Consider the following 12972-nt stretch of genomic DNA (forward strand, 5'->3'; position numbering starts at 1 on the left):
ATAGTTCCCTCTCTCTGTTTTTAATCTGAGACGCTTACAAAATGGAACCGGCCCCCTTTTGCCAGGTCGTGTCTGCCCCTCAGGTCTCTCTGGTCCTTGGGGAACCGGTTGCAAGGAGCTCACGCTCCGTCGCCCCAGCCGCCTGGCTGTGCCGCCCGCTATGGCCACCAGGGGTCGCCCGCGAACAGGCCCGGAGGGGGCGGGCAGTGCGGGTGGGGGCGGGCAGTGCGGGTGGGGGCGGGGCCTCGAGGCCGGCCCGACCAATAAAGACGGCGGCGCGCGGCTGTGGCGGACTCCAACCTCTGCGCGCTTAGCCGTCGCTTCCGCCGCCTCCGCTCCTGCAGCCGCTCTCCCACCCCGACCCGCAGCCGCGATGCTGGCGCTGCGCTGCGGTCCTCGCCTGCTCGGCCTGCTCCCCGTCCCGCGCTCCGCGCCGCTGCGCCTCCCCGCGGCCCGCGCCTGCAGCAGCAGCAGCAGCGGCGGCGGCTCCCGCGACTCGTCCTCTTCCGCCCGGAACCCGCTCGTGTATCTGGACGTGGGCGCCGACGGGCAGCCGCTCGGCCGCGTGGTGCTGGAGGTGAGCGGACGGGCGGGTGAGCGGACGGGCCCGGCGCTGTGCCTAACTGGCTGGGAGACCTTGCCTCCCACACTTGGCCATGGGCCTCAGTTTCCCCATCCCTAGAGGGGGCATCAGATTGGTTTCTTCCGGTATCCTCTCGGCACTTCGGAGTAGTGGAGGCGGGAGGGAGGGCAAGTGAGGAGGAGAAAGCTCAAGGTCAGGTCGTGGACTGTGGGATCCCGACCCTGCTGGCTGGCCCCGAGGTCGGGGAGAGGTCCTGCGACCTCGCGGGGTCAGCGCCCAGACTCGGGAGCTCGAGGGCGGGTATTGGGGGGGGCTCGAGGGTCCGAGCAGCGGGCGGGCGGGGTGCTCACGTGGCTGCCCTTGCATAATACGGTGCCCGGCCCCGCCCCCTCGGTGGGACTCACCCCGCCTCCCGGCCCTGGGGCAGGAGCCGAGGTGGTTTCAGGCCTGCTGGCCTCCTCTCCTGCAGGGCGGGCCTGGGGGGCTTCTGCCCCCAAACGGACCCGGACGGCCCCCTGCAAGTCGGGGTAGAGTGCCCAGGGGACCTGCATCCCAACTCCAACCCCGCCACGCTCCCGGACTCACAAAGTAAGAAACAAGTAGGGGGACCAAATGGGGAAGCTCAGGTGTAGCTCTCAAGCCAGACCCTCTTTTGAACAGAGGGACCTCTGGTAGGCCTCAGTTTCCCTTCTGGAAAATGGAGACCACTCTCCTTACTCCCCTTAATTTTAGTGGCTTTGTGCCAGGGTGGCTTTTGAAGCTGGGACTCAAAAGCCTGCTTGGATGGGCTCTAGCCTCTCCTTGCCCACCCACCCACTCCCCTGCCTTGAAGCCTGTTTCCCCTCTGTGCATTGAGCTTCGACTGGCACCTCTCCCGGCCCTGAGTCTCTGATGCCTAGGGCCAAGCTGTATAAGCTCTGCCAGTTTTGCCCCTGGAAGTAGGCCAGGATGGCACTGTCATCTCTTCTGATAGCTAGGGAAACCGAGGCTGCCTCCTCCCAGCCTGGGTTCAGGAAACAACTGGCAGAGATGATAGCTGCCTAGGCTGCCTCCTGCTGAGGGCTGGGAGCCCCGCAATTGGATGGGGCTCCGTGGCCGCTGTGGGGGTTGGTTGGTGAGGAGGTTCCTTCTATCACCTGCTTCTGGACTGACCATCTTCTCTTGGCCCCTTCCCTCCCCACAGCTGAAGGCAGATGTCGTCCCAAAAACAGCAGGTAAGACGGGACTTGGGGCCTTCTGAGTCTGGTCTAGATGGGAGAGAAAGGGGCCAGGCCAGATGGGTGGGATGGTGAGAGGAGTTGGGGCACGGAGACCCACAACCAGATGAGAGTTCCACGTGAGGCTCAGCTGCTGGTACCCCTGCGGCAACTCTCTGTCCCTCTCTGAGCCTCGGTGTTGGCCCTGCCCACCAGTCCAGTATAGCCTTATGTAAATTTCTACCGGGACCCGTTCCTCCCTCCCCTCCTGGTGCCCGGTGGGGCAGTGGCTGCATGGCCTAGGGATTCCCTGCCGGGACCCTGTGCTCTTGTCATAGTAGTGCTTGGACGCCGGGACACTGAGCTGTGAGAAGGTGACCTGCCCCGGGTAGCACAGCCAGAGCAGACCCAGGGAGCAGGCTTGGCGTCTTCTCACCCCCTGTTCACCCCCTGGGGGTAAGAGGTATGGGCTTGAACGAGTTGTGACCCTGGAGTTGAGGCCTGGCCCTGCTGATCTCTGTCTTCCTTCAACCCTCAGAGAACTTCAGAGCCCTGTGTACCGGGGAGAAGGGCTTCGGCTACAAAGGCTCTACTTTCCACAGAGTGATTCCATCCTTCATGTGTCAGGTACAGCAGCCCTGTCTGCCTCACTTCCCTGTCCAGGGGCGGGGGGGACAGCAGGGGCCGCCTTACAGGGTGGTTGTGAGATACTGAATGGAGAGAACACATTGCTCTCTTGGCCTGTCTTCTCACTCAGACAGGGTGGAGGAGTGGGTTGGGCGGCCCCAGCGGTTGAGCAACTGAGCCAGGGGCAGAATGGGCTGGCGGGGAACCGGCATTGAGATCCAGCTGTGCACGGGGGCGGGGAGTCGATCTTCAGGCTTTGCAGGATCAGCGTATTTAGGCGGTCTCTGGCCACGTCCCCCTGTGTGTCCCACTGAGTGCTTGGCACGGGAGGTTGGGAAGGAGGGAGGGCGATGGCTCCAGCAAGAACGCACGGGTCTGGACTGGGAGCTGCTCCTTTAGAGCGGGGCATCTTTCTTGGTTAAATGAATGTTCTTTAGTCATGTGTGCTGCCTGTTTTTTCAAAAACCTCAGTAAGGCTGTGTCAGAAGTTTTGGGGTAGAGGAGGACAGCAAGGACTTCCCAGGATCAGGAGCCCAGCTATGCTGGGGGTTGTCCTCTGTTAGGTCAGGCCTCGTAAGACAGAGGTGGGTGTCTTGAGGCCAGCAGGCCATAGAAGCAGGGACATGAGTGTCATGATCTCTCTGAAGTCCTTCCCGCCCAGAGTTCTCTGCTCCGTTCCCTCCACTCCTCCCTGGGGCTGTCATCCTCTGTGGTGAGTGGCCGTGGGTTGGGGCTGGGCCTGCTGACGTGTCCAGTGTCATGATTGCAGGGACGGGAAGGGAGGCTGTGGCCGTGGGACATGCCTGGCTAGGCCTGTGGCTCTCTGCCGCAGAGGCCTTCCCAGCTCTGCCTGAGGGAGGCAGTGGATGAAGCAGAAGCTGAAGGGGCTGTCCTGAGCCAGGTGAGGGTCTTCCTCTGAACAGCAGCTGGCAGGAGCGGGCCCTTCCAAGGCTGGAGGGCTCTCTGAGGCATGAGTTGGCGGCACGGGAGGCCGAGGCCAGGGTTTTGAATCATCCTGTCTGGGAACACCTTACTGGCATTTGTGGGTGCTTACGTCAGGCTAGTCGGGTCATCTCTCTCACCTGAGGGGTATCTCAGGAAGATAGCTGTGAGTCCTTGGCCAGGGGCTGGGCTCTTCTGGCCACCGCTCCCTTGGAAACCTCAGGCAAGCTGTGAGGAGGGATGCCAGACCCGGGGGGACTCCGTCCTGGGTCTGCAAGGTGTAGGGAGGCCACGAGGCCTGGTGATGGGGGAGAAGTGGGGCTTAGCATAGGGAATTGGCTCTATGCCAGCTGCTGCTCCCCACCCCCCAAAGACCAGACTTGGGAACACAGACTTCCTGGTCACTTCCTTGTCTCCCCTCCAAGAGCTGTAGGTAGAAAATTCGAGGTCACTATGTACAAATCATCACAGAATAGCTATTAGATCCTTTGAGAGTCTTTTAAAAAACCTGCCCAAATTAAAAAGTGGATCATTTGGAAGGTAGGGTAGTGATTAATGGCAGAAAACGCTGAAGCTAGGGGTCAGGAGATCTTTGGATGTTTTCTGACCCCTTGGCCTGTGGGGCTTCTGGCTGGGTGGACCCCAGGTGGGCTGGGGGCCACGTCCCTGCGCCATGGCAGCCTTCTCCGGCCAGCTCTGGTGGTTGTCCGCTCAGAAGGTGCTCTGTGCTCGCAGGCGGGAGACTTCACCAACCACAATGGCACCGGGGGCAAGTCCATTTACGGAAGCCGCTTTCCTGATGAGAACTTCACACTGAAGCACGTGGGACCAGGTGAGTGGGGGCCACCACTCCCCGTTCTGAGTTCCCTGAGCTCTGGCTGCTCAGTTCCCTGGCTGCTGGTCTGCCTACCAGGCCCACCATGCCCACCACGGCTGGGAGGCCAGGACCGATTTCCCGATACCCAGCGATGCCCCTTCCCTCCTTCAGCACTCTGGGTTGGAGTGTTGGTTTTCCTGGAGTTTTGTCATGCTGAGCTCTCCGTTTAAAAACAAGTCTTTCTTTGAGAAGCTGGGGGAGAAAGCCTTTCAGCAAAACCCAGCATTGTGTCACGTTTAAGACCCAGGATGCAGTGCGCCCAACTCCCATGCTGGCTCTGCCGTGGAGAGCTTCCACAAGGCCCTGTCCTTCCTGTGGCAGCACAGGGGGGACGGGCCCCAGGGAGCTGTTCGTCCTCTGGGCCCTGCTTGTCCTCTTCAAGCTCCAGGACCGTCAGACCCCAGTGTCCTTGCTGTGCTGGAAACTGTATGCTCTTATGAATGGTTCCCCAGTGAGGGGCCTCCTGGGGCAGCCTGGCTCACTCCTCCCTGTTTCTGTAGGTGTCCTGTCCATGGCGAACGCAGGCCCCAACACCAACGGCTCCCAGTTCTTCATCTGCACCATAAAGACAGACTGGTGAGTTCCTCGCCCCGGGTTCCACATGAGGGCTGGCCTTGCAGCTGAAAGAGGGTTTGTGTGCTTCCGGGGGAGGGTAGCGTGAGGCTGGACCGTGTTCTGGGGCGGCAGCCCTCCGCTGGGAGGTGTGTCCCTAGGGGAGAAGGTAAAGGTCATGAAAGGACTGAGGGGGAATTTGGGTTGTTCTTAGAACTGCGTCTGTGTTAGGCTTCTGTTTGCTGTCAGTTGGAATTTTCTCCATGTGGTATGCCAAAGGACTTGTACCACATCCGTCTGGGACATGCTGCAGAACTCACGGGCCTCAAGGTGGCCTGTGGTGGAAGCCTATTTGCTTGGTTTAACCTGTTGTTTCCCGGCTTACCTTGAGCTTGGAATGCACCTTGAGGTCTCTGGTCCACGTGCCTGTGGATTTTAGGGGTGTCTTCCCTGGTCGCTGTCCTATTACCTAATAAGTTCCTCTGCCCGGAGTTCCCTGCATCCTAGCCCTGAGGCATATGGGGTTGAGGGGACATTAGCTGGCCAAGAGCTAAGACTTCACAAAGCCCATTTCCTAGGACTTTAGAGAGACCTGAGTGATAGATTGGTCCTAGTTGTCTCTAGCCCCCAGGCCAGAAGGGACACAGATGTCAGGGGTGGGCAGGTCGCTGCTGGCTCTGCCTGCCCTTTGCTGCTTCCGTGGAACCTCTGATGGGTCCTGCAGTTCTGCCCCAGGTGGTAACCAGTGTTGGCCTTGCTGGCACTGGACTAAGGGGCTGTTTAGATTCTTGAAAGTCTCTCAGATGGAAAGAGCCACACGTGCTATCTTGGCCCTTACCTTGTCACTCATGACCATGAAGATGGTTCCATTTACACGGACTTCTTGTTTCCTGGGAGGAGTTTAACACCCTGTTATCTCCCTGTGCAGAACAAGAATAATTCACTTTTCATAGATGAGTTTACCAGGATTCAGGTTAAATGGCCCAGGACAAGGTCACACGGCAGAGGAGGCAGCACAGGCCCCAGAAGGGAGAGACCCTCTGGTCTGTTTGGGGGCGCTCAGCAAGGCCTCGTCCCAGAGCTGTGAGGGCAGGGTCCAGATTTTCCATTTGGGTCCCTTTCAGAATTGCCGTCTCTGCTAAATAGTTCCACGGCCAGGTGACCATGACATTGGGTGACATTGCACTACTCTTACTCTTATCTGGCTCGACTCACAGGTTGGACGGCAAACATGTCGTGTTTGGCCACGTCAAAGAGGGAATGGATGTCGTGAAGAAAATAGAATCTTTTGGCTCCAGGAGTGGGAAGACATCCAAGAAGATCGTTATCACGGACTGCGGCCAGTTGAGCTAACTGGCCATGGCCATGGCCACGGCAACGGGGCGCTAGGCCGGTAGAGGCTGCACTCATGTTGACTAACCTAGGCGACCACCTCAGGCGCCAGCAGCGGTGCCCCGTCCGGGTGCCTGTGCACCTTCCACCATCACTATGTACTGGAGCAAGATCTCTCCTGAGCGTCAGATGTCCACCAGGCCCTCCATGCTGCTTCGCCAGCATCCGCCTGCCCTCACTGCCCCATTTCTAGACACCCATCACGGATGTGATGTCACCACTCCTCATCCGGCCAGCCCAAGGTCACCCGTGCCTTGGACATTGGGGTGGTGATGGCTTAGCTTCAGGGACAGGTTACTGCCCTTTTCTCGACTGAGGGGGAAAGGCCAGCTGTTGCAAAAGGGCCATTATATCTCTTCTAATTGAAATAATTTAATTAACAAGATTGTCTAGAGATGAAGCTGTGACACTAACTGCCCTGTGCTGTGGCAGGACCCCAGTTGGTGGCTGAAGCCACGGAACCCCAGAGCTTGGCCTTTGGAACACGACTGGGGCTTTAGTGAAGGGGCCACAGCCACAGCACTTAGCCCAGCCACTGTGAATCCTGTTGGTTTGCTGCTGTGGTTTTGAGGGGAGTCCATGGGGGCAGACGCAGACGAACCTGGGAACAAACCCATCGCGAACTGTGCCTAGTCCGTGAGTTGGTGAAGAGTGGAAGTGGCCCGGACATGTCTTTCTGGAGAGCTTTGATTTTTCTGTGATTAATAAATCTACTGATTTTGTATGTAATATACTTGTGGGACATTTATTTGTGTTCACTGGAAATGTGAAAATAAATCCTATTTTCTGTAGAAGACCGTCTGGTGTCTGGTGTTTTTAGGAAGCAGGTTTACAGCTCAAGTATTTGGACCCAATCTTTACTGAGTTACCACACGCATGTCTGGGCTACCCTGAGGGTTTTTACTTGGACCATCTCATTTAATCACTCCAGCAACCAAGGATGGTGTTGTTATCCTCAGAGATGAGATGGGCTCAGACAAGATATCTTAGAACCCATAGCCTGGCTGTGAGCACTGGCTGACCCCCCACCTGCCAGAATCTCAGCTCCACCTCTTGGTGACCTGAGTCTGTTTCCCTCAGCTGCAAAATGGGGTAACAGTAATGCCTGGCTCACAAGGTGGGGAGAGGCCAAGGTGATCCGTGCAAAGTACGTAGCGTAGAGCCTGGCCCATCATTTTAATGCGTGCTCTGGAATGACAGAGATGATGACATTTCCCATGTCAGAGTCTTAGAGAAGGAGCTTTGATCATCAGAAGTTAGGTGTGGAGTTGACTATCCTAGATTTGCTGCTTATTTGGAATTCTAGGTGATTCTGAGGTGATGGGGAAGGCAGACTGGGGAGTGGGAGGGCAGGCCAGCGATGGCAGTCCGAGTAGTAGAATCGTCGCATTCTGTTGACAGTGTGAACAGAGTTATTTCACATTGGGGTTCCGAGAGTCCGGTTATGTGTGCTTCCTGTCATTCTGAGGTCACAGTGGCTGGAGTCGGGCCGTTTGGAGTCCTGGAGGGTTTCCATGAGGGCAGTTACCAGAGCTCAGTTGCAAGGACTAGGAGCCCAGCTAGACTAGTACTTTTTAAACAATTCTCAAGAGCTGTAGGGTCCTCAGAACAAGGGGGAGACGTGGGCCCCTACACCCCATTTTCAATCAGATACCCTCTTTTTTCTTATTGGAGCTCTACAAGGGGTTTCATTTGAAGAGCGGGATCTTGAACCCAACAGTAATCATGATAATAGTGATAATAATTGGTAATTAATCATCCAGTCTTAACATTTTACAGATGGGGAAACTGAGGCCCCAGCAGGGTCACCATGGCCCCAGGCAACCCTGCGAGTTGGTTGGCAGAACGGGCTTAGAACCTTGGACACGCCAATCCAGAGGGCTCCCTGTGGGGGCCTCCCCCAATGCCCCTTGGCCCTCTGATCCCCACATTCAGAGCTTGTGATTTCTGAGGTCAGAGCCACAACTTCTGTCCCTGTGGAGTTTTCTCCTGACCTCTGGGACCCTAGGGAAACAGTGGTGCTGGTGGCAAGCATGAGGGGCTTCCCCTCAAGTTGCGACCAGTCAGCCCCATGGTGATTTCTGAGGCGTTTTGGTCACAGAGCCCGTGGAGCTTGTGTTGACCCCACAGAGCCTTTCCTTTTCCATGAGCACAGAGTGTGTGTACGTGTGTGTGTGTGTGTGTGTCCCTCCATCCAGAGGACTGCGGTATGGCACAGGGGACTGGAATGCAAGAATTGCCTAAACTCGGAGTTTCCTGAAGATGGGGCCCCTCACTCCCCTCGCCAGTTCTTTCCTAAGCACCCTGCTCGGGGGCCTGGGGCTGGTCTTACTGGATCAACGCAGATAAGAGGATGACTTACTGGCACGCGGCACCTAACGCATGAAAGAAGCAGTGAGTCACACACATGCTCTCGGATGTGATCCTGTGACGTCATGGGAGCCTGGTGTGTAAACATCTGAAATATCCTTTTTCTGAGATAACACCTGACAAGCTTTTTCACAAAATGACTTCGCTGAGATATGGTTTGCATATAACAGAACTCATGTATTGGAAGTGTACAGCTCCATCCCTTTTGACAAATTCACACACCAGATGAAGTTCTAGAACATTTCCCTCTCTCCAGCGTCATCCCTATGCGCCTTCCCAGGCAGCCACTGAGTCCTGTCACTGTATGCGCCTCTTGCCTATTCTGGGACTTGGTATATATGGAGTCATGCAAGATTTGCTTTCTGTGCCTGACTCCCTTCGTGGAGCATGTGTGAGAATATGGGGAATTTAACACTGTTCTGGACTCTAGCATGTTGCTCCATGAAAAGGGATGTCTGTGAATGTTTCCCAGGAGTCCTGGGGGGTGGTAACGCATGAAGAGTCATGGGCCACACCTGAGACCTATTGAATACAGATCTCTGTGGGTAGGATCTAGGAATCTGAATTTTTAAAAAAATAGTTTGAAGGTGTGAGAATTTGAGCACAGGCCAGAGTGGGCGAGATTCAAAAGGAAACCACTAGACCACTAGCGTCGTTGGTTGCTTCTGGAAACACTTTTTGCTGGAAGCTCTGGGAATCCGGAGCAAGCCCTCCACTTTCAGAAAGGGCCTCCTGACTCTGGGATGGTGAGGCCGGGCCACCTGTCCAGCCCAAGTTTTGTGGGCCGCTGCTCTTCCTAGGGCTAGCAAACATGGCTTCCTAAGGCCTCAGGGCAGTGAGGTGCCTTTGAGGGGCAGACCTCTGTGTGGTGGCCTCAGCTCTTCCTTTGTCATCAGGAGGAGGGTCAGGTTTATGTGCGTTCAGACTGGAAAACATTTCTCGGTGAGTGGCTTCTGGAAGCCAGAAGTCAGCTGGGTGTCCAGGCCACTGGAACAGGGGGGATAGAGGAAGTCTTGGCACCACTGAGCCTCCCAGATCAGTCTCAGCCTTATGAGGCTGTCCAGAATTATGATGGTACTATTATTATTATTATAGCACTATGATGGTTAATTTTATGTGTCAATTCAAATGAGCCATGGGGGGCCCAGACGTTGGGTCAAGCATTATTCTGGATGTGTCTGTGAGGGTGTTTCTGAAGGGGATTAACTTTCCAGTTGGTGGGTGGGGCTCATCCAGTTGGTTAAAGACCAGAATAGAACCAAAGGCCGAGTAAGAAGAACTCCTACCCAATTGCGCTGGAACATCCGCCTTCTGCCCCCCAACGGAAACATCTGCTCTTCTTGGGGCTCCAGTCTGCTGGCTGTTGGAGTGGAGCTTCCACACATTGGTGTTCCCGGTTTCCAGGCCTTCAGACTTGGACTAGAGCTACACCAACGGCTCTTCGGGGTTCCCAGCTTGCCAACTGCAGATCTTGGAACTCCTCAGCCCCCATAATTGTGTGAGCCAATTCCTTATAATAAATCCTGTTTTATACACACACACACACACACACACACACACACACACAGACACACACACTATTGGTTCGGTTTCTCTGAAGAATCCTGGCTCATTTTTCTTTTCTGCTTGTAAAACCAAATACACTTGTAAAAATTCAAAAGTTCCATAAATACAAAATATAGAGAATCTAAATTACCCATAACCCTATTATATTAATAATCAGTATGGGTTTCGCATTAGCTTAGGATAGAGAAGCCGCAAGAAACATTCCTGCCCCAACAACAATAGAAGGGTGGGTAAGCTACGAAGTCTGACTTCTCTTGAGTTCATCAGAAAGGCAACCATGTCATCCGAGTTCCGAGGAGAGAAGACAGCCAAACCGTCTTGCCTGTGGCAGAGCACTGGAGAAAGACCCCACCACAGGACAAGTGAGGAAGATGAAATCCAGTAAAATTTTATTGAATTGTAAGGGCAAAGGAGAGACCGATTTGTCTGGAATGGCTGGAGCCCCCTGTGCACAGAGCAAGTTCACATTGTCTCGCAGGGTGTCTCCCCCAGCAAGGCCTCCGCCGGATGCTCAGGAGAAAGGCCCGAGACCTGCCTCGCTGCTGACAGTCCACAGCTCCTGGCATGAGGCCTTGCTCACTTCCTCAGATGTTCTCCTATGAAGCAAAATTCTTAATCCGCTAGGGAAAGGGCAGCATTCCCTTTATTCCCAGGAAGAGGTAAAAGTTCATGCTAAGTGGGGGAAAGGTAGAAGAGAACATCCTCCAACCCCCTGGGAAGAACAAGAAGCCAACCAGGGCCTGAGAACCCATTCAGGTACCAACTGGAAATCAGCTACCCCTGGAGACACGCACCCAAGACATGCCTAAGACTGAAGCCAGACCAGAACCACGTGTGCCCCTCCCCCCACCTCCCCAGCCTGCGGGGAAGGAAAGGCATAGAGACGGATACCTTCTATGCCACATTGAGCTGAAAGTGGCGTACAAACACTGAGACAAAGCCTTCCACACCCTGACTTCTCCCCAAGGACAGTTGGCCGCTGCTGTAGGAGTCTGCGTCCATGGGGCTCCAAAAGGAAAGACAGTGATGACACAACCCAAACCCAGCTCAACTTCTGCCTCCATCGACTAATTTCCCACAATAGACTCAAAACACAGAGCAGCACGCCCATTGGCCAGAGTGTACACCACACTGCTGTCTCTTCTATAGTTCAAGTAATGTTCAGCATTCAAGGAAGAAACACTGTTGGTCACTAAAGCCATCAACAGAATTGGACTCAACTACAACCCTCCCAGAGGGGGACATTAAAATAACTGGGATTAATATGTGGAGTATCTAGTAGGAGAAAGATGGACAACATGCACAAATAGATGGGGAGTAATTTTAGCAGAAATTATAAGAAAGAGTCTAGTGGAGATGCTACAAGGAAAAAAAAAAAAAAGATATGTATATATACCAAAAACGATCCCAGAAATGGAGACATCTGCAGATGAGCTCCAGAGTAAAGACAGCGCTGCTGAGGAATGTATCTGATTTGCCAAGGATTATGGATACGACACCAACGTATCATCAACAAAAGAAACAAACAAACAAACAGATAAATTAGGCTTCATTTTAATTAAAATTAAAAATGTTTGTGCCGCAGAGGACACCATCCAGAGAGTGAAAAGCCATGCAATGGGAGAAACCGATTACTGATGCTAGGATATAACATAGTCCACCTGCTTTGGAAAACAGTCCGGCATTTCCTGAGATGACTGCGCAGAGTCACCAAGTCCACTCCGGGGTGTACAGCGGAGAGAAATGAACATCTACACAGCGACTTTTATGCTAACACTTGCAAGAGCATTATTAATAACGGTCAGAAATGGAAACAACCCAAGTGTTCCACAATGAGCAAACGGATCAAAACTGGTATGTCTGCACGGTGCAATGTTGTGTTGTTGTTTTTTTTAAAGATTTTATTTATTTATTTGGCAGAGAGAGAGATATCACAAGTAGGCAGACGCAGGCAGAGAGAGAGGGGGAAGCAGGCTCCCCGCTGAGCAGAGAGCCCTCTGCGGGGCTCGATCCGAGGACCTTGGGATCATGACCTGAACCAAAGGCAGAAGCTTTAACTGATGAAACCACCCACGCGCCCCACGCACAGTGCAATGTTATTTGGCTATAAGAAGGAATGAGGTGCTGATCCGTGCTACCACCTGGGAAAAGCTTGAAAACATTATACTGAGTGAAAGAAGCCAGTCCCAGACCACAAACTATATGATTTCTTTTTAAAATTTTTTTTAATTTTTAAAGTTTATTTATTTATTTGATTGTGTTATGTTAGTCACCATAAAGCACATGATTAGTTTTTGTATATAATTTCATTCATATGAAATGTTCAAGACAGGAAAAATCTATCAAGGCAGGAAGTGGATTAGTGGTTACCTAAGCTGAAGAAGTTGGTGTCGGTGGGGGGATAAGTGGGTGATAGGTAAGGTGTATGAGGTTTCTTAATGCAATGATGGAAATCTCCTAAAATGGGCTCTTCTGGTGGTTGCCTGTCTCTGTGCCTAGACTAGAAACCATCGAATCGTGCACTTTAAATGGATGAATTGTATGACACGTGAGCCATAGCTCAATATATACGCTTAAAAATATATGTTAGCTGGTGCCAAGGTGGCTCCGTGGGTTAAGATTCTGCCTTCAGCTCAGGTCATGGTCTCATGTCCTGGGATCAAGCCCCACATCCAGCTCTCTGCTCGGTGGGGAGCCTGCTTCTCCCTGTCTCTGCCTGCCCCCCTGTCTACTTGTGATCTCTCTCTCTCTCTCTGCCAAATAAATAAATAAATAAATAAAATCTTTAAAAAAAAAAAAATATATATATGTATCTATGTGTGTGTGTGTGTGTGTGTGTGTGTGTGTATATATATATATATATATAT

General features: G+C 53.5%; 1 protein-coding gene across 1 annotated transcript; it reads left to right on the plus strand.

The window, feature by feature from the left end:
• The first annotated feature begins 282 nt into the window (after nt 1-282).
• Nucleotides 283-6898, plus strand: PPIF (peptidylprolyl isomerase F). Its single transcript, XM_032313064.1, has 6 exons — nt 283-577; nt 1767-1797; nt 2318-2406; nt 4084-4180; nt 4726-4801; nt 5995-6898. Exons 1-6 carry the CDS (start codon nt 374-376, stop codon nt 6128-6130), a joined length of 633 nt encoding a protein of 210 aa, XP_032168955.1. The 5' UTR covers nt 283-373; the 3' UTR covers nt 6131-6898.
• Nucleotides 6899-12972: the final 6074 nt, after the last annotated feature.

The sequence above is a fragment of the Mustela erminea genome, chromosome 14 (genome assembly GCF_009829155.1).
Source record: "Mustela erminea isolate mMusErm1 chromosome 14, mMusErm1.Pri, whole genome shotgun sequence".
Lineage (NCBI taxonomy): Eukaryota > Metazoa > Chordata > Mammalia > Carnivora > Mustelidae > Mustela > Mustela erminea.